We start from the raw sequence: 25,826 nt of genomic DNA, 5'->3' as shown, positions 1-25,826 counted from the left end.
CGGGGACAGCACACACTCAGGGCCCTGCCAGGGCAAGGGAGGGGGTACGCCGTCAGCTAGGTGTCAGCACATGCTCAGGGCCCCGCCAGGGCAGGGCGGCGATACGATGTCAGCTAGATGTTGGCGTATAGATGCAGCTAGATGCCAAAATGTGTGTACAGACAGATGGCAATAGCCAGGGACAGATGTCGGGACATGGAGCACACAGATATCAGCACATGGGTAAAGACGGATGCTAACATATGGGTACAGATAGGTGTTCAAATGCACATACACACAGATGTTACGATGTGCTTAGAGACAGATGTTAGGATATGGTGTACATCGGGGCTGATATATGGGTGTAAACAGTGTTACCATATGGTATTAAATATGGATATAGATATATGTTAGCATATAGGTGTAGAAATATGCTAATATGTAGTTATAGATAGATGTTAGGATATGGATGTACACAGATATTACAACATGGATATTAGAGAAATGTTGGAATACGGGTGTAGACAGGTGTTAATATGTAGGTACAGATGTTAGGATATGGGTGTAGGCAGATGTTAGAATATGGATAGAGATCAATGTTACAATATAGGTGAAGACAGATGGTATCTATACGTATAGATGTTACAGTATGGGTGTAGATGGATGTTAGGATACGGGTGTAGACAGAGGTTCATATATGGACATAGATGTTGGAAGATGGGTGTAGGGAGATGTTAACATATAGGAAGAGACAGATGTTATAATATGGGTGTAGGTGGATGCTAGGATATGGGTGTAGACAGATGTTAATATACTCATAAAGACCGATATTAGACTATGAACGTCGATAGATATTAACAGAGGTATAGAGAGACGTTAGGATATGGGCGGAGGCGGATGTAGACTGGTGTTGCTCTGTGGGTGTAGACAGATTAGGATATGGGTGGAGGTAGATGTTAATATGTAGGTGTAGATAGATGCTAACATATGTGATAGATGCTAAGGTGTGCGTACAGACAGATGTTAGGATCTGCGTGTGTGTAGATGTGACTCTGGGTATAGACAGGTGCTAAGGTCTGCATATAGAACGGTGTAATCCATCAGTATAGGTAGATGCTAAGACGCGTGTAGATGTTAAGAGGTGTATAATCAGATATTGGGAGAAGCATATAGATGGATATTAAAGTACAAGTTCCATAGATGTTACATAGATGTTGTCTTACTCCATTCTGGCTGCTATCACAAAAACACCATATACTAAGGGGCCTTACAAATAAGAACAATGTATTCCCCTCAGTTCTGAAGGCTGGACGTCCGAGGTCAGGGCACCTGCTGATGAACTGCGTGGTAAGGGCTCATTCCTGAGGGAAGGGCCCTTGTCGCTGTGTCCTCCCACGGACCCAGGGGAAAATGGGGAAACAGGCTCCCTCGGACCCCTTCACCGAGGGCACTGGTCCCGTTCAGTGGCTTCACCCTCACGATCTAATCGCTTCCCCCAACGCTCCACCTTTTAATTCCATAGCTCTGGGGGTTACTGTCTCAGTATATGAATTTGGAAGGGATGCATTCAGACAACAGCAGAGGTTAACATATGTGTATCCTGGGACATGGGTAAAGTTCTCACTGTCTTGGGATGAATGAAGAGTAAATATCACAGTCTCATAATAAACCAGCCAACAGTGTGCTATGGGCTGAACTGTGTCCTCCCAATATCCACATGTTGAAGTCCAAATTCTCAGGACCTCAGAATGTGACTGTATTTGGAGACAGGGCATATAAACAGGTGATTAAGGTAAAATGTGGTCACTAGAATGGGCCCAATTCCAACAGGACTGGAGTCCAAAGAAGAGGAGATGAGGACACAGACATGCACAGAGGGACAACCACGTGAGGACACAGAGAGAAGACGGCGTCTAGAAGTGTATGAGAGAGGGCTCAGGAGGCACTGGCCCTGTTAACACGTTCTTCTCAAAATTCTAGCTTCGAGAATTATAAAACAATAAATCAGTGTTTAATCTACCCCGTCTATGCTACTTTGTTATGGCAGCGCTAACTAACTACAACACACACATCTTCAGAGATCACACCTGATTCAGTAACCTGGAACTATCATTAAGCCTGAGAATTAACAATAAACTAGCAGACTGCATCCCAAACCTGCTGGGAAAAAGTAGCCCTTTTAAAAAGCCCGAAATGAAGTATTTCGAAGCACTTGCTTGTGGGAGCTTGCCTGAGGTTCTTCTCCTTACAAAGGTGTTGATTAATGGAAGAAAATGCAGCAATGAGAAATTAAGGAAGGTGGCGGTAGGGATGAAAGAAGGAACAGAAGATACTGAGGTGCGTCTGTGCATTCAACATCTCAGCGCAAATATAAATACAGTTTGGAGAGATATGCACTGATAATGAAAGAACGCTTTCACCTAAAGATGGGGGAGGATGGGGAATGAGGCAAGATTTGGAACTAAGGGCTTTGGGATTTTTGTTTGTTTGTTTTTGAGACAGAGTTTTGCTCTAGTTGCCCAGGCTGGAGTGCAATGGTGCAATCTCAGCTCACTGAAACCTCCGCCTCCTGCGTGCAAGCGATTCTCCTGCCTCAGCCTCCCAAGTAGTTGGGATTACAGGCGCCCACCACCACGCCCAACTAATTTTTGTATTTTTAGTAGAGACGGGGTTTCACCATGTTGGCCAGGTTGGTCTCGAACTCCTGACCTCAGGTGATCCACCCGCCTCGGCCTCCAAAAGTGCTGGGATTACAGGTGTGAGCCACCGTGCCCGGTCTGTTTGTTTTTGAAACAGGTTCTTATTCTGTCTGCCCGGCTGGAGTGCAGTGGTGCAGTCATGGCTCATGCAGCCTCAACTTCCCGGGCTCAAGCAATCCTCCCACCTCAACCTCCCAAGTAGCTAGGACTACAGGTGCATGCCACCAGGCCTGGCTAATTTTTATTACTATTATTTTTAGAGACGGGGTCTCACTGTGTTGCCCAGGCTGGTCTTGAACTCCAGGGCTCAAGCAATCCTCCTGCCTCGTCCTCCCAAAGTGCTGGGATTACAAACGTGAGCCACTGTACCTGACCTGGGCTTTGTTTTTGGAGAGGACTCAGAAGACACCAGCATGCCCGTGTTTCCATGAGCACATGAGCCTTCACCAGTAGAAGGCACCCAGTAGAATCAGGAGCATAAAGGTCCTCAACCATAACCAGGACCCGCGCCAGTTATGTCTCATCTGATCATGATGCTATCACAGATGCTCCCCTGCAAGCTCATTCTAATGAGCTGCACCCGCTGGTGTACAAAGAAAACAAAATGATGCCCAGGAAACCTTCCCTGAGGACAGGGAAGGATGCTCAAGGTCGACCGGACGGTCTTGTCTGCTAGTACGGGCCATTCCACCAAAACAATGTAGAATGAAGGCAAGGACATGCGAGAGAGCTTGCAATGACACAGAGATTAATGCTAAGAAAAATCATAGGCTGGGCACGGAGGCTCAATGCCCGTCATCCCAGCACTTTGGGAAGCCGAGGCAGGAGGATCACTTGAGGCCAGGGGTTCGAAAGCAGCATGAGCAACACAGCAAGATCCCATCTCTACAATAAAAGAATCAGCCAGGCATGGTGGCATCCAAGCAATTCAGGAGGCGGAGGTGGGAGGATCCCTTGAGCCCAGGAATTAGAGGCTGCAGTGAGCTATGATCACACCACTGCACTCCAACCTGGGTGACAGAGCGAGACCCCATTTCTAAAAGGAAAAAAAAATAGACAACATGCTACTGTGAGTTTTAAACGAACATTTATTTGACTAATCACAATGTTTTTATGTATTGGCAAAAATATAGGCCTCTTATAAAAAAGGCTCTTACCTAATGCACTTTTAAATTTGCAGATTCCGCAACAATGCTGGAGTTGGGGGACTAATGATGCTGGAGTGTGGAGGACCCACAAATACAGGTTGTAGGAATGCCTTCCTCTCTCCACCTTGCTGCTGGATTCCTGCCCCTTAGCAGCTGGGTTGCTGAAGGGAGCTCAGGAAGCCAGGGTTAGAAATTTCTTTTTTCTTTTTCCTCAGTTACTAAAGGCTGTGCACCTGTGGCCCACCTCTCCATTCACTTCCTACAGCTCAGCAAGTTCAAAATGTGTGGTCTTGAGGCATAAAGGGAAGCAGGGAGAGTACATGAGGAGGGAGAAGTATTGTGATGGAGCGGTTTTTTGTTGTTGTTGTTGTTGTTTGAGACAGAGTCTTGCTCTGTCGCCCAGGCTTGGAGTGCAATAGCACAATTTTGGCTCACTGCAACCTCCGTCTCCGGGTTCAAGTGATTCTCCTGCCTCAGCCTCCCGAGTAGCTGGGATTACAGGCGCATGCCATCGTGACTGGCTAATTTTGGTATGTAGTGACTGTTTTCTAGAGCAATCTGTTGGAGTTGTAAAAGACCTGCCACATACCCACATTCTTTCCATCTTATCGCTGACATCTCGAGTCATTTTCTCCTAGCTAAATGCCCTATTTTTCTGCTTTGCACCACTGTTGGGCAAGAGTGTTCCTCTCAGTAATATTTCATGATTAAGTGCACGGTATCTCAAATGCATGACAGTCAAACTGTATTTTTGTGGATGAGCTTAGAAGACAACCACGATTTCACTGTTCTGGTGGTGAAATATTTTCCAAGGTCCAAATACTATGGTACTAATGAACTTTTACAATAAACTTGTGTGTCAGCTGGTGACTTTCTAAATTTCTTCAGGGCACAAGGTGGAAGGAAAATGTAGCTACAACTGACCAGCCAAGGTGTGATACTGAAGATCTGGGGGTAACACTGAGCTCTTGAAAATACCATAAACGGTCAAAGCAATAGCAAGACCACTGTCTACAACTGTTAATTTGGTTGAAGAGAATATATATGGCTCTATTTCCCTATGGCTCAAGTATGCAAGAAAAAGATGGATGCATGCCTACACACACACACACACACACACACACACACACACACAAAACACTCTCTCTCTCCCTCTCTCTCTCCTGTCAATTAGTTTGCAACACATTCTTTGGATATATCCTGTATCCTCCCCCATCCACCCCACTCTGGGATAATAATCTGCACAGATCCTCTTAAGAACAATGCATCACCTTGTCACAATGTAGCAGCAGGTCACCCTTTAGGAGCATCAGAGATAATTAACCATAGTGGGAGATTAGAAGGATTTGGGTAGGTTAGAAGGGAGGAATGAAAGAACTTTCAGGATTAAGCAGGCATGTAGAATATGCAAGCCCTGACAATACAAAGATCTCAGGTTCGGTCACCTGGCTTGCAGGGGAAGTTGCAATTTCAACTACGGGTAGGATGATCTGTAGAGGAAGAGAGTTAGGGCTTTGTATCAAATGAGAAGAGGAGGGAAGGGAAGAGGGGAGGAGGGGAGTGGAGAAGAGGTAAGGAGAGGAGGAGGGAAAGCAGGGGAGAAAAAGTTACTGCATGAGTGGGGAAAACTACTGAGATGTGTAAGGTTGTATGAAAATATATTTGTTCCACAAGTGTCTCGGTAAAATCAACATCAACAAACTACAAGATTTAACAAAGTCATCTAATCAGTATATATGAAGTGAACACACCATTTTTGCCTATACACTAATGTGGGATCACCCTTCAGTATCTTTAAGAAGTAACAGTTTATAAAGAGAGGTAGCCAAGTAAGAACATATTCCTATAAGGAAAAAAAATCTAGAAAACTGGGATTCCCTTGCCCTTCCCCAAATCAATAAGATTAAGTAAATATTAGAAGAAAAAAAAAGTTCTCTGAGACATCCTTCCTTCAAATCTTCCTTCAAATCAGTAAGACTTTGCAGACAAGTGTGGTGGCTCACACCTGTAATCCCAGCACTTTGGGAGGCTGAGGCAGGAGGATCACTTGAGACCAAGAGTTTGAGACTAGCCTGGGCAACATAGGGAGACTCTGTCTCTGGAAAAAATTAAAAAGATAAGGCAGGTGTGGTTTGTGCACGCCTATAGTCCCAGGTACTCAAGAGGCTGAGGTGGGAGGACAGCCTGAGCCCAGGAGTTGAAGGCTGCAGTGAGCTATGACTGAACCTCTGCACTCCAGCCTCAGTGACAGAGCGAGACCTTATCTGGGAAAAAAAAAAGACTTTGCTTACATGGACAGAACTTGTACAGAGCTGGGTATCACTAAAGATAAGGGACAAAAATGTTGAAAGAGATACTGCCTTTACTATCTCCAAAAAACATTTACAAAACTTAAGTCATCATGTGCAGGGACTGTGGAATGGGACAGAGTTTAGTGACCACAGGTGATTTCACATCTGAGTTTAGAAAATTAGAAACCGATGCATCAGTTCCACGATTCCAGTTAACTGTGTGACTCTGCCCCTGACATCACGTCTACAAAAGTTCAAAAGCAATAGAAGATAAGAGGGTTTGTCACAACGGATATGAGAAGCATGTTCAAGATCTAACCCTTACGGTACGTACTAGCCTCAGGAATCAGTGAATTCGCCAACACATTAATCAGTAACTCAACAGCCACGTTCTTCACTGGTTCCCAGAGGTTTTGCACAAGGGCCCCTTATGTGCCAAGCAATGTCCTCGGTACATCATGTCCTCAGGAAGGGCAGATCTTGTGACTGTCACGAGCTCTGCAGGCGTGATGGGGAACAGACATTACATAGTAAACTTGGAAGGATGGCTGGAGGGGGTCTTGCAAGGCCAGGTAGAAGGTGGGGACCAGGAGGCAGGGGGCATCTCTGTCCCCACAGCTGAAGGCCAAAGGAAGACTGGGGAGGGACATAAAAGAAAACTGGAGGCCAGGTGCAGTGGCTCACATCTGTAATTCTGGAACTTTGGGGGGCCAACGTGGCAGATCACTTGAGCCCAGGAGCTCAAGACCAGCCTAGGCAACAAAGCAAGATCACATCTCTACAAACAAATTAAAATTTAGGGCCAGGTGTGGTGGCTCATGCCTGTAATCCCAGCACTTTGGGAGGCCAAGGTGGGTGGATCACGAGGTCAGGAGATCGAGACCATCCTGGCTAACACGGTGAAACCCCGTCTCTACTAAAAATACAAAGTATTAGCCGGGCGTGGCGGTGGGCACCTGTAGTCCCAGCTACTTGGGAGGCTGAGGCAGGAGAATGGCGTGAACCTGGGAGGCAGAGCTTGCAGTGAGCCGAGATCACACCACTACACTCCAGCTTGGGGGACAGAGCGAAACTCTGCCTCAAAAAAAAAAAAAAAAAAATTAAAAGTTAGGTGGTCATGGTGATGTACACCTATACTCCTATCTACTTGAGAGACAGAGGTAGCAGAATCACTTGTGCCCAGGAGTTCAAGATCAGCCTGGGCAACATAGCAAGACCTCCAAAATTTAAAAATTAGCCAGGCTTGGTGGTGCAGGCCTGTAGTCCCAGCTACCTGGGAGGCTGAAGTGGGAGGATAACTTGGGCCCAGGAGAATGAGGCTGCAGTGAACTACGATGGCACCACTGCACTCCAGCCTGGGCAATAGAGAAAGGCCCTGTCTTTAAAAAAAAAAAACTAGAGATGGGGTCTCACTAAGATGCCCAGGTTGGTCTCAAACTCCTGGCCTCAAGCAATCCTCTCGCCTCAGCCTCTGACAGTGGTGAGATTACAGGCATGAGCCACCGCGCCCTGCCTATTTTCACATTAGAAAGGTTTGGGCTGATACGGGAGGCAGGGGTGAGCCCAGCAGAGACGGGAGATCAATGGAGAGCAGGGGAGGGCATCTAGATAAGCTATGGTGGCTTCTGTGAAGACAGCATTGACGTGGATGGGCTCTGGAGACGGGTTTTAGAATTGGAAAGGGGCAAGGCATGGTGGTGCGCACCTGTAATCCTAGCTACTTAGGAGGCCGAGGCAGGAGAATCATTTGAAACTACGAGTTTGAGATCAGCCTGAGCAACACAGTGAGATCCTCTCCCTACAAAAAAAAAAAAAATTTAATTAGCTGGACATAGTGGTACGCATGTGTGGTCCCAACTACTTGGGTGGCTGAGGTGGGAGGATCTCTTGAGCCCAGAAGGTCAAGGACGCAGTGAGCCATGACTGCACCATTGCACTCCAGCCTGGATGAGAGAGCAAGACCACATCTCTTTAAAAAAAAAAAATAAATAAAAAATAAAAAGGGCAGGACTCAGGATTACAGTGAATGCAGTCACAGAAAAGGAATAAAAACTGGTTCCTAGGTGAGCCCCAAGAGCTGGAAGGACCGCTTCCGAAATGGGGAAGTGCAAATGAGGAACTGACTAGGGCTGAGGGGCAAGGAGGAAGAGCAGGAACTTATTTTTGGTGAGAGGTATCTGAGCAGAAGGCTCAGAGAATGGTGAAGTGGGCACACACGTGTAGCTTGGCAGGCTGAAGGCTTGGGTTGGCAGCAGCGCTTGGGAATCTGGAGACCAGCAAGACAGCGAATGCAAATACAGAGCAAGAGGAATGAGAGGGCAGAGGCGCTCCTGTTTCCCACTGTGGGGTCCAAGGAAACGTCACCAGGAAGTGCGTGCCCACAGGCACACAGCCTTGCTCCTAGGGTCACATCCACCCTCCCATCCTCTGCAACTCTGCCTTGCACAGCTGAGCTCCTCTCGACGAGAAAGTGAGGTCACCCCCTCTGCCGCATGCACTGGAAGGCCTCCTCCGCACCAGCAGCACATCCACGGCCCCTTTCCTCCACTTCCACACCATCTGTTGTTTTCTTACTGTTTTGTTTTTTTTCCTGGATAGGGTCTCACTCTGTTGTTGCACAGGATGGAGTGCGGCGGTGCGATCATAGGTCACTGCAGCCTTCAACTCCTGAGCTCCAGCATTCTCCCACCTCAGCCTCCTGAAGACCTGTGACTACAGGCATGCAACACCATCCCTCGCTATTTCTTTGAGCTTTTTGTAGAGACAGGGTCTCACTATATTGCCCAGGCTGGTCTAAAACTCCTGGGCTCAAGCGATCCTCCTGCCTGGGTCTCTCAAAGTGCTGGGATTATAGGCGTGGGCCACCATGCCTGGATTTTTTTGAGTTTTTATAACCGCCATTCCAATAGATGACTGGATAAAGAAAATTTAGTATATAAAAGCCACAGAAAATGTAGTATATCAACACCACCATCAAAAATAATATCATGTCTTTTGCAACGACAGGGATGGAACTGGAAACCACTATCCTAAGTAAAATAACTGAGACACAAAGTCAAATACCACACAGTCTCGCTCAAAAGTGAGAACTCAACAGTGGGTCCACATGGACATAGAAATGGAAATAACAGATACGGGGACTCCCAAAAGGGAAACGTTGGGAAGGGGTTGAGGGCCGAGAAATTACCTATCGGGTACAATGTTAATTATTTGGGTAAGGGGTACACTAGAAGCCCAAAGCTCACCATGACACGATACACCCATGTACCAAACGTCCACGTGTGCCCCTGAATGTCTAAAAATCAACAACAACAATAATACTACAACTTCCCTTCCTCAAAATACCCCAGAGGGATCTCCAAGAAAACAAGAGACAAAAATGATGCAGACTCTAGTGGCATGAGGCCAAAACTGCATGGGGCACGTGTGCGTGTGTGCATGCATGCATATATGTGTGTGTGCATGTGCACATGTGTGTGTGCGTGTGTGTGAGGGGGCTTTTTTAACACAAAGAAAAGTACAGAAGGATCCACACTAGGCTGTCAAATAGTTACCTGGCAATGAGGGAGGGTGAGTGGAAGAAAGGAAAACTTGAGGCAAGCCTCAAGAAAAATACATAACTAAAAACACTGCACAGGCGCCCTGCATCAGTGGGAAAGGCATCTAATTATAATACTAAAAATATATTTGAGGGGCCTGGGTGGTGGCTCATGCCTGTAATCCCAGCACTTTGGGAGGCCCAGGCGGGTAGATCACCTGAGGTCAGAAATTCCAGATCAGTCCGGTCAACTAGGCGAAAACCCGTATTTACTAAAAATACAAAATTAGCTGGGGGTGGTGGTGCATGCCTGTAATCGCAGCTACTTAGGAGGCTGAGGTGGGAGAATCACTTGAATCCAGGAGGCAGAGGTTGCAGTGACCCAAGATTGCACCGCTGCACTCCATCCTGGGTGACAGAGGGAGACTCCATCTCAAACAACAACAAAATTAAAACAATGTATCCAAGCAGCTGAAAGCAGGCAATGGAACAGATATTTGCGGAATCGTGTTCAGAGCAGCATTATTCACTACAGCCAAGAGGTGGAAGGCACCCCAGTGTCCATGGATGAATGAATGGATAAACACAACATGCTGTATCCTCTACACGATGGGATACTACCCAGGCTTAGAAAGCAGGGAAATTCCTTTCTACAGGATGGGGGAATCTGAAGGACATTACAGTAACTGAAAGAAGCCAGCCACAAAAGGACAAACGCTGTAGGATTCTGCCTATATAAGGTTCCTAGAATCACCAAATTCATAGAGCAGAGAGTACAAGGGAGGTTGCCGGGGCGGGGCTGGAGGGAGGGGCACTAGGGCGTGTCTCATGAGGACAGAGTTTCAGCTGGGGAAGATGAAAAGGAGTTCCGGAGATGGATGGGGATGGGGAGCAGTTGCATAGAAACATGAATGTGCTCCATGCCACTAAACCGTGCTTTTTTTTTTTTTTTTTTTTTTTCCCTGAAACAGAGTCTTACTCTGTTGCCCAGGATAAAGTGCAGCGACACAATCTCAGCTCACTACAACCTCCGCCTCCCGGGTTGAAGTGATCGTCCCGCTTCAGCCTCCCGAGTAGTGAACTGTACGCTTTTTTTTTTTCCCTGAGATGGAGTCTCGCTCAGTACCCCAGGCTGGAGTGCAGTGGCGCGATCTCAGCTCACGGCAAGCTCTGCCTCCCGGGTTCACACCATTCTCCTGCCTCAGCCTCCCAAGTAGCTGGGACTATAGGTGCCCGCCACCACGCCTGGCTAACTTTTGGTATTTTTAGTAGAGACGGGGTTTCACCATGTTAGCCAGGATGGTCTCGATCTCCTGACCTCGTGATCTGCCCACCTCGGCCTCCCAAAGTGCTAGGATTACAGGTATAAGCCACTGTGCCGGCCATGAACTGCACATTTTAAAAATGGTTAAAATGAGGCCGGGCATGGACGCTCATGCCTGTAATCTCAGCATTTTGAGAGGCCAAGGCAGGAGGATTGAGTGAGGTCAGGAGTTTGAGAACAGCCTGGGCAACAAAGCAAGATCACATCTTTGCCAAAAATTTAAAAATTAACTGGGCCTGGTGGCATGTGCCTGTAGTCCCAGCTTTACTTGGGAGCCTGAGGGAGGAGGACTGCTTGAGCCTGGCAGTTGGAGACCAGCCTGTGCAACACAGCAAGACCCTGTCTCTACCAAAAATTTAAAAATTAGCCAGGCGTGGTAGTGCGCACCCATAGTCCCAGTTACTTGGGAGGCTGAGGCAGGAGGATCACCTGAGCCCAGAAGGTTGAGGCTGCAGTGGGCCATGACTGCACCAGTGCACTGTGGCCTGGGCAACAGAGCAAGAATTCATTTCTTTAAAAAAAAAAAAAAAAAAATAGTAAAATGTAAAATGTCATGTGATATATGTTAACAAAATAAAAAAAATTAAATTTTAAAGAATGTTTTCCAGCATAGAGCGCAATCTATGCATCTATGAATGGGGGGGAAAGTCAACATAAAGAAAGGGTCAATGTCATCGACAACGACTGAGACAAGGGAGGTTTCCCAGTCCCCTCCCCCTCCTCGCCAGTGACCTCGGCTGAGCTGCTCTGTCCTCATCTTTAGCTGACAGCAGCACTTTCCATCTGCAAACCTGATCTGCTGTCTTTTATTTGCAGGGTCTGCGGGGACGGCTTCTCCTCTAAGGGATTTTTTCGCTTCTGCTTTTGTTTTTATGAACAGGCAAATCAGCCTCACTAATTTGGAGATGCCTAATACAGAAGTTGGTCCTCCTCCCTCCAAAGGCTGCCATAAAGCTGGGCTTTTGTCGTGAGAAGAAGAAAATGAGCCGTCGTCATCCCATCTCCTCCAACATCTCTCTATGCCACGCAAGGCTCCGGAACGGTTCTACTTTCCGACCTGGCTCCACTGCAACTAGCCCTTAAACAAGGGGACCTAGCAGCCCTAGGTGGCTCCGTCCACCTGTGGCTTCCTCCCTCCAAGGACCCTGCCTCAGGCGCTCTTCTGAGACAGTTGCCTGCAGATGTTTTGCCCTCAGTTTCCCAAATTGGAATGCACTCTCCCTCCTTGGATTTCCTCCATGTCCAGCAGCCCAAAGGCACAGCTGAGCCAGAGCCAGTCCTCCTCACATCCCAGTCCCCACGGCAGTCTCCTACACATCTGAGCTCACTGCATGCCTGTGTCCACCTCCTGGATGAACCCAGATTTCAATTTCTCCCCCATGTCCCTCCTGCCCCCGTAGTGACTCATGGCTTCCGTGTCACTCCCTGTCTAGAATGATTTTCCACCACCTACCCCTTTCAGTCAATAAACCCCTACTCCTCCTGCAAAATTCTCCTTAGGTGTCCATTTCATCTTCACCCCCTACCTCTTGCCCTCCAAAGCTGGTAAGGCCCCTTTTCCACGTATCGCTGGGACTCTTCTCAGCCTACGCAGGCACCGGAAGGCTTGGCATCAAACGGAAAACTCTATTCAGAAGACACTACAATTGCATTCTCTTGCAAGAATTTAAACCTCCCTTTTCATACATAGAAAAAGGGAATGAAGGTAAGAAATAATAAAAAAGAAAAATATAGATAATAAAATAAGCCTCCCTTTTTGAAGCGTCTGCTTTGCCCCAAATACTAAACATGCAATGTATCATTTTTTGGCCAAAGAAGAGGAAGAGAAGATCCAGGAGCTGCCTGCCTTCACTCTGGTCTCTATGCTTTGCAGGCAGTGATGACAGAGCAAGAAGCGCTATTTCTAGATTTTTGCTTTTAAAATTCAAATAGAGAGCAAAATAAATAAATAAATAAAAGGAGAGAACATGGTGTTCTTTCTTCCTGAACTCTCAGGAAAACAAAGGAACGATTTTACTCCTACCCCCAACAAGTACCAGTGACGACGGGGACCACACTCAAGTTTGCAGACTTTAAAAAAAGATGTTTCCAAGAGATGCATCCACCCTCCCTGAAGAAGAGGTGCTGGCATGAACTTCTCTCCATGGAGAAGCGAGCGGTCATCCAGGAACTAGAAGGATGTGGCCCGGAGTGGAGAGACCTCTTCCCTTCCAAGTTCTGTAGAAGAAAGTTGGCTAAGCCCTGCAACCACAGACCAAACTCACTGGCTTGGCTCAGCTGCTGTGCCATAGATAATACGGCACTGGAACCACAGTTTGGCCCATAAGCCAATCAATCATGACAGAAGAGTGAGGCTACAGGCTCAAGGGCTGGGGCAGAAAAGGGACAAAGGGACTCCACACACACAGGTAGTTATCTGTCTGTGCATCCGCTACAGTGGGTGTCAACGGGGCTGATTCTGCTCCCGACAATAAACACAGGACAATGTCTGGAGACATCTTTGGCTGTCACACTGGAGTGGGGGTGCTAGAGGCATCTGGTGGATGGAGCCCAGAGACACTGCTCAGCACCCTACAGTGCACAGGATGGTCCCACCACAGAGAATCCTCCAGCCCCAAATGTCAGCAGTGCTGAGGTTGAGAAACTCTACTAATACGTTCCATCATCAATCTATCAATCAATTACCTATCTATCTCAATATCTATCAACCATCTACCATGTATAGCTACCAGTTATCTATCAATCAGCTATCATCTATAGCTATCATCTATCAATCACTGATCTCAATATCTATCAATCACCTATAATCTATAGCTATCATCTACCTCAATATCTGTCATCTATCAAATATCTGTCTCAATACTGATCTCTATCCATCCATCCATCCATTCATCCATCCATCCATCCATCAATCAACGATCTGTCATAGTGGTTCACAACCGGGGATAACTTTTTGTCCCCCCATAAGGGAAACTTAGCAGTATCTAGAGACGTCTTTAGACACTCGTCACAGATGGGATTGGTGCTCTTGGCATCTGCTGGGTGGAGTCCAGGGACGCTGCTCAACACCCTACAGTGCACAGGATGCCCCACTACACAGTCCTCCATAATCCTGCCCCATGTGTCAGCACTGCTGAGGCTGAGAAACTCTCTTTTAGCATGAGAGCTCTGTCTATATGCAATCAGTCATTAATCTATCAATCAATCACCTACCCATCTCAGTATCTATCATCTATCATCTATAACTGTCTCTATTAATATCTATTATCACCTATCTTAATATCATCTATTAGCTCCCCATCATCTATCTGTTCACCTATCAATCACCCATCACTTACACCTATCTTAATATCTATTACCTATCACCTATCCATCTCAACATATGCTTACCTATCGTATCTATCATCTCTCTGTCGGTAGTCTGCCATCACAGTGGTTCACTGGTGGAGAAAACTTTGCCCTCCCTCCCTGAAGGAACACTTGGTTACGTATGGAGACATGTCTGCTTTTCATAACTGAGGTTGCTGCTCCTGGCCCCTGGTGGGTGGAGCCCAGGGACACTCCCCAACACCCTGAAGTCTGCAGGATGGCCCCACCCCAGAGACTCCTCCAGCCATAATGGTGAGGCACCTCCACTTAAAGTCCTTGTTTTATACTTTCATCAAGAAGTCCAAGGCCTAAAACTGCCAGTATGGAAAACAGATGTTGAGCAAGGCAACTTACATTTAGAAGAGAAGCTGCACAGCTGGGAGGATGAAATTCATTCTTCACAGAGGATCTAGGATTCTCCTCTAAGACATGCTCCTCATTATGCAACGTTGGACACCCTCCAGCATCTTATCCATGGGGCTGGCCAGACCCAGCGTGCTCTCTCGTGTTATATACAGGGAATGCCAAGTGCCTGAATGCACTGAATCAACTTTAATCCAGTTCTTAAAGCCACTTGGTCCCTGAAGTGTTAATGCACAGAAAAAGCAAAATGCTATAGCAGGTTATCATAATACTGCAGGGCACTGAAAGATCAATTCTCAGCAAGTCACTAAGGAGGTCTCATGGGCTAAGTTACATCACCCTCTCGAAGTCCACATTGTTTTTTGGATTCTTTTTTGAGACAGGGTCTTTCTCTGTCCCCCAGGCTGGAGTGCAGTGGCACAATCTCGGCTCACTGCAACCTCCGCCTCCCAGGCTCAAGTGATCCTCCCACCTCAGCTTCCTGAGTAGCGGGGACTACAGGCACCCCCACCACACCCAGCTAATTCTTGTATTTTTTGTAGAGACAGGGTCTTGCCATGTTGCCCAGGCTGGTCTCAAACTTCTGGGCGCAAGGGACACTCCCACCTCAGCTTCCTAAAATGCTGGGATTATAAGTGTGAGTCAACATGCCCAAGTGGCAAACTCATTTTCTGTAATTTTTTGGGAAAAGTCACCTGTAAACTGCTATCACCATTAAGTCTTTAAAGGCTCATTGTTGACAATCATTTCTCTAGATCCAAAACTTTTCACAAGAGCTGTGGACTTCAGGGCCTGCCTTGTTTTCTGCACTATTTCAAAATCAAAGAAATGTTTTGCTTTGTTTTGTTTTGTTTTGTTGTTGAGACGAAGTCTCGCTCTGTCACCCAGGCTGGAGTGCAGTGGCACGATCTTGGCTCACTGCAAACTCTGCCTCCCAGGCTCAAGAGATTCTAGTGTCCCAGCCTCCCAAGTAGCTGGGTTATAGACGTGCGCCACCATGCCCAGTTAATTTTTGTATTTTTAGTAGAGACAGGGTTTCCCCACATTGGCCAGGCTAGAATTTTCTTTTATTTTTTTTCCTTAAGAGACAAGATCTCACTATGTTGCCCAGGCTGGTCTGGAACTCCTGGTCTCAAGTGATCCTCCCGCCTTGGCCTCCAAAAACGCAGGGATTACAGGTGTGAGCCACTGAGCTCAGCCCCAAATCAGAGAATTCTGAAATGAGTTCCTGCCACGTTTTCCCAAAACACTGAATAAAATCTTCCCAAGAATAATATCAACAGTGGCCTTAAATTCCACGTAGACTTTAAATGATGAGGAAAAATTCATGCTTTTTGGCACCACCACCAGGCGGACCTGACATACAAATAACAGCTCACATTCGACTATAACCAGCACTCAGAGGAGCCGGTGAGCTGTACAGGCAAAGGACAATTCATGAAGCATCCAAAATGTCCTCTTCAAAAGCTATCATGGTGCAGAGAAATTTCACTCCTTAAAAGACTGAAATAGGCCAGGCACGGTGGCTCACATCTGTAATCTCAGCATGTTGGGAGGCCAAGGTGGGAAGATCATTTGAGCCCAGGAGTTTGAGACCAGCCTGGGCAGCAAAGTGAGACCCCGTCTCTACAGAAAATTTTAAAATGGGGCAGGTGTGGTAGTGCACATCTGTAATCCCAGCATGCCAGGAGGCCAAGGCAAGTGGATTGCTTGCAGCCTAAAGTTCAAGACCAACCTGGGCAACATAGCAAGACCCTGTTCATAGAAAACAAACAAAAACATTATCTTCACCAAAGAGATTGTGAAAAATATACACATATATTTTTTAAAAATTAAAAATAAAAACATTAGCAGGGTGTAGTGGTGGGTGCCTATAGTCCCAGCTACTCTGCAGGCTAAGGCAGGAGGATGGCTTAAGCCCGGGAGGTTGGGGCTGCAGTGAGCCGTGACTGCGCCACTGCACTCCAAGATGGGCCACAGAGCAAAACCCTGTCTCTAAATTTAAATCTAAATATATATACTTTTTTTATATATAAAAGATAAAAATAAACCAACATAGGTAACTTTGGACAGAATTTCTAAAGTTTCTAGGGCTTTATATGAGACTTAAGAAACGTAAATGACTTTGTTCCTTAATTGAAAGTAGGGAACATCAAAATCAGAATCCATGTCCCTGCAGGAATCCACCTTATCTGCTAAGGAAAACAGTCGTGAGCTATCCTGGCTTGAAGAAAGGAGCACTATCTAACTAAAGCTCTGTTCTGCAAGCTCCTCCCTATTTTTTAACTTGCGGGAGTTCAAGAATTCCGTCCCGGGGAATTCTCTCACTTGCACACCCCACCCACTCTCATGTCCCTGCGGTTCTTCTGTGGGATTTTAGATTTGCGAACTGTAGAGTACTCAGGAGCCCATCGCCTAGGCTGCTGTCCTGCTCCAGGAGGCGCAGGGGGTGTGTGTGAGTTCCTCAGGGCTATCATTAACAAAGTACCACAAACTGAGGGTTGGGGTGGGGGGATGCAGCAGACAACAGACATGCATTCTCAGTCCAGGTACAGTGGCTGACACCTGCAATCCCAGCACTTTGGGAGGTTGAGGCAGGAGGAGAGATTCAGGCCAAGAGTTTGAGACCAGCCTGGGCAACACAGCAAGACCTCATCCTACAAAAACTTTTAAAAGTTAGTCAGGCGTGGGGGCACATACCTGTAGTCTCAGCTAGTTAGGAGGCGGTAGAGGCTGCAGTGGTCCATGACTGTGCCACTGAATTCCAGCCTGGGCAAGAAGGAGTGAGACCCCGTCAAGAAAGAAAGAGAAATGAAGAAAGGAAGGGAAGAAGGGAGGGAAAGAAAGAGAGAGAAAAGGAAAGACAAAGAGAGAAGAGAGGAGAGGAGAGGAGAGGAGAGAGAAAGAGAGAGAAGGGAGGGAGGGAGGGAGGGAAGAAAAGAAAAAAAAGAATAGAAAAGAGAAAGAAAGAATAGTGAAACCCTGTCTCCACTAAAAATACAAAAGTGAGCTGGGCATTGTGGTGCGGGCCTGTAGTCCCAGCTACTTGGGAGGCCGAGGCAGGAGAATCGCTGGAACTTGGGAGGTGGAGGCTGCAGTGAGCCGAGATTGCACCATTGCACTCCAGCCTGGGTGACAGGGCAAGACTCTGTCTCAAAAAAAAAAAAAAGGAAAAGGAAAAGGAAAGGCAGAAAGAAAAGAAAGGTATTCTCTCATGACTTTGGAGCCCCAAATCCAAAGTTCAGCATGATGGTGTTGGTGGGGTTGGTTTTTCTGCAGGCTCTGATGGAGAATCTGTCCCCGGCCTCTCTCCCAGGTTCTGGGAGTAGCCGGCAATCCTTGGAGTCCCCTGGCTTGGAGATGCACCATTCCTCCAACCTCTAATTCTATCCTCACAAGGTGTCCTCCTCTCGGTGTTCGGCCGTCTCTGTGTCTGTGTCTCCTTCCTTTTCTCGTAAGGACACCAGTCACACAAGGTTAAAAGCACACCGTACAGCAGAATCAGTCCATCCTACTTGCATTTCATTTTTATTTTGTTTGTTTTGTTTTTATAAACAGGGTCTTGAGTGCAGTGGTGGCATCACAGCTCAATGCAGCCTCGAGCTCTTGGCCTTAAGCAATCCTCTTGCCTCATCCTTCCTAGTAGCTGGGAGCACAGGTGTGCACCACCACACCTGAATAATTGTTTAATCTTCTGTAGAAACTGAGTCTTGCTACGTTGCCCAGGCTGGTCTCAAACTCCTGGGCTCAAATGATCCTTCCACCTCAGCCTCCCAAAGTGCTACAGTTACAGGCATGAGCCACTGTGCCTGGCCACTTGCATTTTAATTACATCTGCAAAGACCCTATTTCCAAATAGCATTCCAATTTCATTCACAGGAGTCGGGGTGAGGATTTCAACATATCTTTTCAGGAAACACAATTCGACCTTCAACAGGGTGGAATCCCCAGAACTGGAGCCCCTCACCCAAGATTTCAGGCACACCCCACAGTATCATGCTTAGGACACCTGCAAGCCACAGAAAAATGCAACAAAGCAAACGAGAAAGGGAAGGGTCCCACCTGCAAGCCCAGCCTTCAAAAGAACTCCTTTGTTTTTGTGAAACAGAGTCTCACTCTTGTCACCCAGGCTGGCGTGCAGTGGCATGATCTCGGCTCACTGCAACCTCAGCCTCCCGGGTTCAAGCGATTCTCCTGCTTCTGCCTCCTGAATAGCTGGGAATACAGGTGTGCACCACCACACCCAGCTAATTTTTGTATTTTTAGCAGAGATGGGTTTTCACCGTGTTGGCCAGGCTAGTCTGAACTCCTGACCTCAGGTGATCCACCTGCCTCGGCCTCCCAAAGTGCTGGGATTACAGGTATGAGCCACCATGCCCATCCTCTGCATATGATTTTGTTCGAAGCTCAGGCAGCATTGGGTCCAGAGGAGAAGGCAGGTGCACTTGTTCCGGTACACACAAGGTGCTTCAATAATATGATGGGAGGCACCCTGTGTCCCGGGGACAGCAGGTGAATGAGGGAAAACAAGTAGGTGTTTCTTAGATGGGGGAAGTGAAGGACAATGATGAGAGCAAAGAAGGAGGCCGGTCAATGAAGGGTGGCCTGGGAGAAGCACCGGTGTGAGTGGGTGAACAGCACCTTCTACCTTCTCCTGCAGGGAGGTGCTGGCAGGAGGCCAGTCCATGAGGATATTGGTAGGAGGATGCCGCATTGCTGGGGCTTTATATGGGATACTTCAGGAGTTCCCTGAGAATGACCAGAGAGAGGCAGGTCATTGCAGAGGTACCTGGGAGGACTAGTGAGGCTATAAAGTGAGGAATGTCTTCAAGGGGAGCAAGGCTGGGAGAGAAAGATCAGGTAGGAGGGACGCCAGTACAGAAAATCAGGGCAGAGAGATGGGACCCAGATAAAGCAGAAGATGGATAGGTGGACAGGAGAGGCGTGGTAATAAGACGGCAGAGGGAAGACTTGGGGAACTGGATGGAAGGCACGCATGGAGGGAAAGGAGAGACACGCAGGACATCCTCGTCTAAGACACCTGGCTGGAAACGGAATTCCCTGCTGGAATGGTCTGAATATCTTGTGTCCTCCCAAATCACTATGTTGGATCCTAACCCCCACGGTGATGGTGTTAGATGGTGTGTCCTTTGGGAGGTCATGAGGGTGGAGTCTCATGAATGGGACGAGTGCCCTTATAAAAGGGACCCCAGAGAGATCCCTTGCCCCTTCCACCATATGAGGACACAGTGAAAAGGCGCCATCTATGAACCAGGGAGCGGATCCTCACCAGACACTGAATCTGCCATGTCTTGATCTTGGACTTTCTAGCCTCCAGAACCATGAAGCAAATGTCTGTTATTTGTAAATTACCGAGTCTAAGATCCTTTGTTATAGCAGCCCGAATGGACTCACACACCTACCCTAGGACATAAGACTGTTGTGTACCATCAGCTGGAAGGGTGTGGGCTGCATCTAAATGGGATATCTCTCATCCACAGTCAACCAGAAACCCACGAAACCTGAAGCCCAGCCCCGTCCAAAAGACTGTGGTCCCTTAAAAATCAACTTAACCAGTTCTCCAGAGAGCTATAGAAGCAGAACCCAAGGAGGTGAGGAGACAAAGATCCTTGCATCCTTTTCCAGGCAGAGGTACTTGGCTCACCCAGGAGAGGAGCTAGGGGCCTTGGGCATGGACTTCTGAACACAGAGCATTTCTTTTTGGACCTGGTCAGCCATGGAGGTCAGGAGCCCTGGAGGTTTTCCAGCTCCGAGATCAGAGGCTGATAAGACCTGACAGGTGGAGACTGCTGTGGCCTGAGGCTTTGCACGCAGGCCACGGTCTCGGCCCACCCTGCTTCTTACAAGAAGAGACACACAGGGGCCTAGGGAGGGTGTGTGGGGAGAGGCCTCAGGAGGGGACTCACAGCCTGATGAGAAACGGGTGACTGACTTCCTTCAGGACAGACTTCTCATTGTGCACGTGCTGCTCCTGCTTCAGGCGGATGACATCGGGAATGCTCATCACCTTGAGAGCGAAGAAATGCTTGGCTGTCTTCTCCTTCACCAGGTGCACCCGCCCGAACGTCCCAGTGCCTAGAGAGAGAAGAAATCGACAGAGCCATTGAGTCTCCTGGCAAAGGGAGAAACCACCGCAGCCACGCAATCAGCGGGGGGCTGCACCAGGACAGCAAACACAGACCCCAAGCGAAACTTTCAGAGACTGAGTGTCACAGCACACGTGGGCTGATGGCATTTAGTGAGAGGTGCTCACCTGGAATTTTCCACTGAATACAGAAATTGCAGAGAGAGAAAGAGGGAAAGAGAGGGAGACAGAGAGAGCCATCTGCCTCTGAATGGTTCTTCAATTTGGAGACAAACTGGCCATAGAATCTGCAGATCAGTCTTTGCAGACAGCACACCCACACGCCCCACACACCCACATGGAGAAGCATTAGAGTAACAGTAAATGGACTTGTGCAACATGCCTTTTTCTCTTCAGGCTCTCTGGTTTCATCAGAAATCCAGACAGGGTGTAAAACACACAGCCCTCCGCAACACGGCTGTTTCCTTAACGCACACGAAGGCTTGCTCAAAGCACGGAGTCCGTATTCTACAATCTGCCATGGATTGGGATGAAGTGCTGTAGGTGTCCACAACAGAAAACAACAACAACAACGGCAACCACTACAAATACTAGAGAAAACCAACAGCTCTAGAGTATTCTGCTGGGACAGTTTCAATCCAAACACTCTCTTCTCCTCCTTCCCCTCCTCTACCTCTTCCTTCTCTTTTTTCTCTTCCTCAATCTTCTCCTCCTTCTCTTTCACCTCCTCCTCCTCCTCTATTTCCTTTTCTTTTCTACTTCTTCCTACTCCTCCATCTCCTCCTCCTCTACTTCCTCCTCTCACTGGGGTGCATCTAAATGAAGAAATCTAATAGTCAATGAGATATAAAAGAAAATCAGAATCTCTAAACAAGCTTTGCTTGTTCCTCCTCCTTCTATCTCCTCCTCCTTCTCCTCTTCTTCCTCTTCATCCTCCTCTTCTTCCTGTAATACACTGATCCCACAAGGTGTGCATGTATGTTCACACACATATTGAAATATTCTTCACGTAACATAAATGTTCTTGGGTTGGGAACAAATGAGTTTACTCTGTCGCCCAAGCTGGAGTGCAGTGGCGCCATCACAGCTCACTGCAGCCTCTACCTCCTGGGCTCAAGCAATCTTCCCGCCTCAGCCTACCCGGTTAATTTTTGTACTTTTTGTAGAGAGGGGGTCACACTACGTTACTCAGGCTAGCCTTGAACTCCTGGGCTCAAGCGATCCTCCTGCCTCAGCCTCCCAAAGTCCTGAGACTACAGGCATGAGCCACTGTGACTGATGCAGGATTTCTAGTGTATCCCTAAATTGCCTTTGATCTACCTTGATCCCAGCGTTAGCAGCCCCTTACTGACATGCAAGTCATTCCTCAGCAATATTTTTAAACAACCCATCCACAGCTTCAGACAGAGATGAGCAACTAAAACAAAACTGCCCTCCCATATTATGTGATCACATTCACCCCAGACAGCAGTGCAGGCTTCTCAGAAACTGACATTCAGAGAAAGGACGGTTTGGAAGTATATCCTTCTGAGGAACCAGCCTCTGTTGACGAGCAAAGCTCACTAATCAATATTGATCCATTTACCTATCCATTCATTTGCTGATACTCCTGTGCCTGCTTTATGCTAGATTGCAAAACTCACGAGAACCAGGTTCTTCCAGACACCTGCACTGCCATGTTTATGGCAGCACTATGCACAACAGCCAAGGCATGGAAACCACCTCAGTGTCCGTCCAAGGGCAGATGGATATAGAAAACATGGTACATATCCATGATGCAATACCATTCAGCCCTAAAAAAGAACGAAACTCTGTCATTTGCGGCAACGGGGATGGAATTGGAGGCCTTTATGTTCAGTGAAATAAGCTAGGCACAGAAAAACAAACAGTAAATATCACATGATCTCACTTATACAAGGAATCTGACATGGTTTGGCTGTGTCCCCACCCAAGTCTGATCTTGAATTGTGGCTCCCATAATCCCCACGAGTCATGGGAGAGACCAGGTGGGAGGTAACTGAATCATGGGGGTGGGTTTTTCCCATAGTGAATTCAAGTCTCAAGAGATCAGATGTTTTAATAAATGGGAGTTCCCCTGCTCGCGCTCTCTTCTTGCCTGCTGCCATGTAAGATGTGACTCTGCTCCTCCTTTTACCTTCCACCATGACTGTGGGACCTCCGCAGCCATGTGGAACTGTGAGTCCATTAAACCTCTTTCCTTTATAAATTAACCAGTCTCAGGTATGTCTTTATGAGCAGCGTGAGAATGGACTAATGCAGAATCTAAAATAGTCAAACTCATAGAAGCAGAGAGTAGAGAGGTAGTTATCAGAGGACAGGGCTTGAGGGGGAAGGGGAAATATATTGGTCAAAGGATACAAAGTTTTAGTTGAACAAGATAAATAAACCATGGAGATTTACCATACACCCAGTTCATATAGTTAACAATACTGAACTGATATATGAAATTTTTGTATATAAAAATCTCACATATACAATAGTGAAATTGTATATACGAAAATTTGCTTAGAGGGTAGATCACGTTACATTGTTTTGTCTTTTTTTTTTTTTTTTTTTTTGGAGACAGGGTCTCTCTCTGTTGCCCAGGCTGGAGTGCAGTGGCACAGTTATAGCTCACTGCAGTGTTGACCTGCCAGGCTCAAGTGATCCTCCCACCTCTGCCCAAATAGTTGGGACTACAGGCATGCACCACCAAGGGCAGATAATTTTTTAAATTGTGACTGGGTATTTTTGACTGGCTTGAGAAGAAAAAAAAAAAGACCACAACCATACAATGGACTTCCTTCCAAGAGCCCGGAATGCCATTGATTGCACATGGTAACATGAAAAGAAAAAGTTGTACTTAAGCTACCAATTTTACTTAAGAGTATTTGCTGTAAACTAAAATCCCCATGTTGTAAAATATATGAGCTAACGAATGATGAATTTACTAGCTTAGGGCAGACTGGGAAGGGAGGAGAAGAAGTAACCTTTGCTTTTAAGTGAAGTTTCCGATAATGAATATTTTATTATGGCAGAAATAGAAAGTGAACTACAAGATAAAGTGTAAGAAGTAAACAACGTCAATAGCTGACAGGTGTTAAATACTTCTTTTTAAAAAGAAGTAAACAACGAGATAGTAACACTTTTTAAGTATATTCTCTTAGTTAATTTGGAAATAAAACAGGTTTTATTACAGTACGACATGGTGTGGACAAAATTAGGTGGAATGAGGTCAAAGACAGGAAGTAGGAGAAGGGCTTTGAGGACTGTGAACTGATCCAGTTTAGGTGTTTGACTATGGCCACTGATGTTTCAACTGGATAAAACACAATTAGGAATCAGGAACACTGGCATCCAACCTAAGCTTTGCCTGGGATTGGACCTATGAAATGGGCAACAGAGTAACCTTTTAGTCTCCTGTTGCTCTTCTTTCCAACAGAACATACAGATTACTGGGAAACATTAAATTCTTGCCACACCCTAAAATTCTAATAATGCAATGAATATGGTCCCTGACTTTTCTTCCTCTGTCTGGTTCCTTCCTCCTTACTTACCTTTCTCTATCACCCACTCCAAGGAACCCATTTATTACTTGGCTGTGTTTATTGCATAACATTCTGTCTTCTTAGCACTTGTATTTGACCCTCAACAGAGAGAATTCTCCATGCCTACTTTAAGAACAACAGCTATGACTCAACAGATTTTTTCACGCTTCTGTGACTTCTTTAAACCTTTCTCTGAGCTGTGTGAGTTATAAACATACAAAACTCAAAACATGTTACTTATGCACTACAGCGGATCTTTGCACTACCCTGGGAGATGTGGTCAGTCCCGTCAACGCCACAATCAGACTGCAGAAGTATGTCGGTAAACAACCTTATTCAAAGCAGACAGAAGTGGCATGCTGTAATGTTTAAGGTTTATCAGCTTAAGTGCACAGAAGACAAAGGGAACATTTAATGGTGCTGGTAGATTTTCCCTGCTTGGTGTTCGGAGGCTCTCCAGTAGACATTCCCCAGTTACCACTATCCCACTTGAGTAGAAAATGTCTATTTTTAGCCTTCTCTGCAGCTAAGGGTGGCCATCTGACCCAGCTTTGCCCAATAAGACATAATAAAATAGTCTTTTCAAGTGTTTCTAGGTAGGTCAGATCTTTCCTTCCTGATAAGAGAAATCTTGAAGGTAAGTGGTCCATTCCCCACCCTAGAGATCCCCTCCATCTCTCTCCAAGCTAAGTAGTAGTGTTACACACGAGGGAAATCTGATGTGGAGTTTATGTCTTTTCTTTTAATTTTAGATTCAGGGGGTCCATGTGCAGGTTCGTTACGTGGGTATATTGCATGATGCTGAGGTTTCGGCTTCTAACGATCCCGTCACCCAAGTAGTAAACAGTTTCCAATAGGAAGTTTTTCAGTCTTTTCCCCACTCCCTCCCTTCCCCTTTTTGGAATCCCCAGTGTTTATTGTTCCCATCTTTGTGTCCATGAAGTACTGGATGTTTAGATCCCACTTATAAGTGAGAACATGCACTATCTGGCTGTCGATTTTTTGCATGAATTTGTTTAGGATAGTAGCCTCCAGCTGCATCCACGTTGCTGCAAAGGACACGATTCTGTTCTTTTGCTGGGTGCAATATGGAGATTAAAGTCAAAACTTTAAGGGGAAAGCTTAAGTATGGCTTCTACAATCCCTTAGCCACAGTGGCTAAAGCTAAAGGCTCTGAATACTCAAAGTGTCTTCATCAACACACCTGGCCACAAAACTGGACCTCGCCTAACATTAGACTATTCAGGCTTGATCCTCCTTGGGGGTGAATATCTACATAGAAATATTCTCGTCTTGATAACAACATCCAGCCCAGACTCTGCTGAGGGTGTTGTATAATTTAAAATGCAGAATGCACCCATTCTCATCCCAAATTTAGAAAAATCCCCAAATTCCCAAATGTACCTGATCTATACATTTCAGAGACTTAGAAGGACCATGACAATCTCGGGAAGGTGTGGC

The 25,826-nt window shown here is 46.7% G+C and overlaps 1 protein-coding gene across 1 annotated transcript in view; it reads right to left on the bottom strand.

Annotated features, from left to right (window-relative positions):
• LOC116271867 (cAMP-dependent protein kinase catalytic subunit PRKX-like) overlaps positions 1-25,826 on the bottom strand; it is a 72,911-nt gene that overhangs the window by 12,092 nt on the left and 34,993 nt on the right. The window contains exon 2 of the mRNA XM_031660628.1: positions 20,639-20,807. Coding sequence (XP_031516488.1) covers positions 20,639-20,807 — 169 coding nt within the window. The remainder of the gene's footprint in view (positions 1-20,638; positions 20,808-25,826) is intronic.

The sequence above is a fragment of the Papio anubis genome, chromosome X (genome assembly GCF_008728515.1).
Source record: "Papio anubis isolate 15944 chromosome X, Panubis1.0, whole genome shotgun sequence".
Taxonomy (NCBI): Eukaryota; Metazoa; Chordata; class Mammalia; order Primates; family Cercopithecidae; genus Papio; species Papio anubis.
This window is presented reverse-complemented; position numbering and strand designations above follow the sequence as displayed.